Source organism: Vigna umbellata, chromosome 2 (assembly GCF_029865625.1).
Source record: "Vigna umbellata cultivar VRB3 chromosome 2, Vumbellata_1.0, whole genome shotgun sequence".
NCBI classification, from domain to species: Eukaryota; Viridiplantae; Streptophyta; class Magnoliopsida; order Fabales; family Fabaceae; genus Vigna; species Vigna umbellata.
This window is the reverse complement of record NC_142166.1, coordinates 21,792,128-21,796,695: the sequence shown is the minus strand read 5'-3', so window position 1 is coordinate 21,796,695 and position 4,568 is coordinate 21,792,128. Positions and strand designations below refer to the sequence as shown.

At 46.6% G+C, this 4,568-nt stretch overlaps 1 protein-coding gene across 1 annotated transcript; it reads right to left on the bottom strand.

The window, feature by feature from the left end:
- Nucleotides 1-212: 212 nt before the first annotated feature.
- On the bottom strand, nt 213-4,013 carry LOC148203614 (uncharacterized). Its single transcript, XM_088107679.1, has 4 exons — nt 2,703-4,013; nt 1,568-2,533; nt 718-1,114; nt 213-253 (listed from the first exon to the last, which is right to left on the bottom strand). Exons 1-4 carry the CDS (start codon nt 4,011-4,013, stop codon nt 213-215), a joined length of 2,715 nt encoding a protein of 904 aa, XP_087963805.1.
- Nucleotides 4,014-4,568: the final 555 nt, after the last annotated feature.

Genomic DNA, 4,568 nt, shown 5'->3' with positions numbered 1-4,568 from the left:
CCGGTCCAGTCAACACGTTCTCTCCTTCTTGAAACCAGCAAAGTGGCGTGCGGCATTTACGTCCGTAAAGAGCTTCGAAAGGAGCCATTCCAATGCTGGACTGGAAGCTGTTGTTGTAGGTGAACTCTACCAATGGCAATACTTCATCCCAGACGCCCATGTGGTCTAGGACGCACGTCCTCAGTAAGTCTTCGAGCGTCTGGATGGTCCTCTCAGATTGGCCTTCCGTCTGAGGGTGATACGCTGAACTCATCTGCAATTTACTACCGAGCTCACTTTGAAGTGACTGCCAAAACCGTGAAGTGAACCTTGTGTCTCGGTCAGAAATTATACTCGAAGGTACTCCATGAAGACGAACGATCTCCTTAATATACAACTTGGCCAAATTTGTCATTGACATCTTCAAGTTTACGGCCAGGAAGTGAGCGCTCTTCGTTAGCCTATCCACGATCACCCAAATCGAGTCATGATTCCTGACCGTTCGTGGTAGATGAGTCACAAAATCCATGGAGATGCTGTCCCACTTCCATTCTGGAATTTCCAATTGCTGCAATAGGCCGCCAGGTCTTTGGTGTTCCGCCTTCGCTCGTTGACAGGTTAGGCATGACGCTACAAAACGAGCGACATCGTTCTTCATTCCAGGCCACCAAAATGATTTCCGGAGGTCTTGATACATCTTAGTCATGCCAGGGTGCATGCTAAGACGACTATGATGACCTTCCTCCAGAATAATTCTTTTCAGCTCGCCATCGTTGGGAACGCACGTCCTATCCATGTAGCGTAATAGGCCGTCCGTTCCAGTGTTGAAATGCTTGGCCTGATCCGTACCGAGCGCGCTTAAAATCTTCAACAATTCCTCGTCCTCGCGTTGCTTCATCCTGATACGGTCAAAGACGTCACTGGAAATTCTGAGGTTACAGCATCTAATAACGTTCGTTCCTAGATCGAACTGTAACCTTAGGTCTCGGAAACTCTCCACCAAACTTAGCTCTTTAATCATCATCACCGAGACATGAACTGCCTTCCTGCTTAGGGCGTCCGCCACTACATTGGCCTTCCCAGGGTGATACAGCAGTTCAAACTCATAATCTTTCAAAAACTCTAGCCAACGCCTCTGCCTCATGTTCAACTCCTTCTGATCAAATAAATACTTGAGGCTCTTGTGGTCACTGAAGACTTGGAAAGTAGACCCGTACAAATAATGCCTCCAAATCTTCAGTGCGAAGACGACCGCTGCCAATTCCAGGTCGTGCGTTGGGTAATTCCTTTCGTGGACCTTCAATTGTCGAGAGGCATAAGCCACCGCTCGTTTCTCTTGCATCAATACACAACCCAAACCTTGATGAGATGCATCACAGTAGACTTCAAATGGCTTGGTCGTGTCTGGAATGATTAATACTGGAGCGCTCGTCAACTTCTTCTTTAACTCCTGGAAGCTCGATTCACACTTATCAGTCCAAGCGAATGGGTGATCCTTGCGCGTTAGCTGTGTCAACGGCGCTACTATCTTAGAAAACCCTTCAATGAAACGCCTATAGTAGCCCGCGAGCCCCACGAAACTCCTCACTTCAGTGACTGAACGCGGACTCTCCCATTCTAACACCGCTTGTACTTTGGCCGGGTCAACTGATATACCTTCTGCCGAGACTACATGTCCCAAAAACTGCACGCTCTCCATCCAAAAATCGCACTTAGATAACTTGGCGTACAACTCCTTTTCTCTCAATACGCCCAGTACCAATCTCAAATGTTCTTCGTGTTCTTCTTGGCTCTTGGAGTAGACTAGGATGTCGTCAATGAACACCACCACAAACTTATCTAGATACGGTCTGAATATCCGATTCATATATTCCATAAAAACTGTTGGGGCGTTCGTCATTCCGAACGGCATCACCACGTACTCATAATGTCCATAACGGGACCGAAAGGCCGTCTTCTGAATGTCTCCTTCCTTCACCCGAATTTGGTGATAGCCCGAGCGTAAGTCAATCTTCGAAAAGACGCTCGCACCCTGCAACTGATCCAGCAGGTCATCAATCCGAGGTAGTGGGTACTTGTTTTTGATGGTCAGCTTGTTTAGTTCTCTGTAATCAATGCAGAGCCGAGAGCTGCCATCTTTCTTCTTTACCAACAACACTGGCGCTCCCCACGGTGAGACGCTCGGTCTAATAAATCTCTTGTCCATCAGATCTTCAATTTGTTGTTTGAGTTCGACCAACTCAGCTGGTGCCATGCGGTACGGTTGGACAGAGATGAGTGCTGCTGTTGTCACTAAATCAATTGTAAATTCAACCTCACGAACGGGAGGCAGTCCAGTTACTTCTTCTGGAAAAACATCAGGAAATTCATCCACGACCGATCGTCCTCTACTCAACTGACTTATGGACGATCGTTCTCCACTGGAGTCTTCGTCCGAGTGCGTCAAAATCAAAAAGCAACTGGCGCCCTCCATAATATCTTCTTTCAGCTGCCCGAGCGTCACAGACAACTCTTCTTCATATTCTTCCGGAAAGATCAATTTTAGCACCACAGTCTATGAGAATGTGATTGGTAGTCAGCCAATCCATCCCCAAAATCACTTCTAACTCCTTGAGAGGTAAACATATGAGATTCACCTTATACCTACGCCCTTCTATCTCAATAGGACATCTAATGCACATGGTAGACGTCCTAACCTCACCAGCTGCTGGGGTTGACACCACCAAGTCAAACTGCATTTCACTCTCCGCTAATCCCAATTTCTCAACGCACGCCTTCGAGATGAAGGAGTGTGTTGCCCCCGAGTCGTACAACACATAGCAAGATTTTCCATGTACTAAGCAGGTACCAGTGATGAGCGTACCTGAGCTTGCTGCCTCCGCTCCAGTGATCGCATATACTCTCCCCACAGTTTGCGCTCGTCCACCTCCTCTTGTCTGATTTCTCCCAGTGTTCGGTGGTCTCATAACCGCTCTTCCACCCATATTACACTCGTTATCCATGTGGCCGTTTCTTCTACAGCGAGTGCAATATTTCCCTCCTATCAATTGAGGACAAACTGCCTTGTAATGGGGTCCTCCACATTGAAAACATTTGATCGACCCCTGCTGTCCAGCAACAACTATCGCCTGAGACCCACTTGACTGCACGGGTCGAACGTAAGGAGTCCTATTCCGATTCGGATTTGTTCTCGTTAGAATCGGTCCTCTGTTTGCTTGTTGCTTCTTATGCTGTTCGGCTTCAGCCATGTTCTTCTCTAACACTTTTGCCCTCTCAACCATTGCAGGGAATGAACGGATACACAGACTGGATATTAGCACCTTTAGATCACTCCTCAGCCCATTCTCGAATTTTCTACACTGCCACTCCTCACTGGCCGCCATTGTATTGAACCTCAGTAGATGTTTGAATGTGTTAGTATATTCTGACACGGACTTCGCTCCCTGCACCAGTTGAAGGAATTCAACTTCCTTAGCGTAACGAACGCTGTCTGGGAAGTATTCTTCATAGAACTTAGCTCTGAAAACCGCCCAAGTAATGGGACTCTGAGCGTCCGTTAAAATAGCTTTCATGCTCGTCCACCAGTGGCTAGCTTCACCAGTCAGCAAGTATTCTGTAAAGGCTAAACGATTGTCATCCGGACACCTCTTAGCGTTGTAGATCCGCTCCATATCTCTCAGCCACTGGTCCGCCTCATCAGGAAGGCATTTTCCACTGAATTTTGCAGGATGGTGTTGGAGGAAGCTTTCCAAACTCCATTCAGCATGTGGTGTAGCGGTGGAAGAGGACGCTCCTGGCGTGCCTCTGGTGGCAGAGATGAGTTCCATCAATTGTCTCTGAGTTTCTTCGGAGTTAGCGCGAGCAGCCTCCAAACTCTGCATGGCGCTCTGATTCTGCTGCATCAGAACGGCGTTCTGCTCCATTAAAGTGGTGTTTTGTTGATGCAGTCTTTCAACCACCGTTTCCAACAATCTAGTGTTGTTGGACGTATCAGACTCGTTCGGTTGCGGAGGAGGAGGGAGTCTAGGCGCCATTAGTTCTCTGGACCAGAGAAAAACGAACGTTAGTTAAGTCTAAGAGTTAAAACAATAACTCATTAAACACACAATAAGCACACAGCAAAAACGCAATGCACTCATAACCTACAGCGTCCTTAGAAGAACAAAACTGCTCTGATACCAATAATGTAACATCCCAAAATTATACAGTCAACAACTATATAATAGAATATTCACATATATTAATATATCAAATCAGTCTTACAGTAAGGAAATAACGTACGCTCTTGGCCGAACGGCCTTACATAGATACCTAAAATTTTACGAGAGTTCACTAAGCAATAAGAACGAACGGTTTACAAAATTGAGGGAAACACCGAACGTTCCAAAATTTATCATAAACAAGAGGGCGTTCGCTCTAAAACAGCCTACTAACATAAATAAACTAACATATAACCGAACGTTCTATGGTTCGGCCTTCACTTCAATCTCCACTAAATTCTCTTCCGCCAGAATTCCTTCTTCAAGCGTTTCTTCCAGAGATGCATCTCCCTCTGCTCACATCCACACGGATGATCATTGCAAGGACAA

Bases quoted from the DNA above. Each gene is read 5' to 3' on its own strand.
- LOC148203614 (XM_088107679.1), bottom strand. From the start codon at position 4,013: ATGGCGCCTAGACTCCCTCCTCCTCCGCAACCGAACGAGTCTGATACG. The intron at 1,115-1,567 runs GTGAGGAGTTTC...AACATGAGGCAG, and splicing joins GTCCGCGTTCAGTCACTGAA to AGGCGTTGGCTAGAGTTTTT. The intron at 254-717 runs GTCATCATAGTC...AGTAAATTGCAG, and splicing joins AAGAATTATTCTGGAGGAAG to ATGAGTTCAGCGTATCACCC.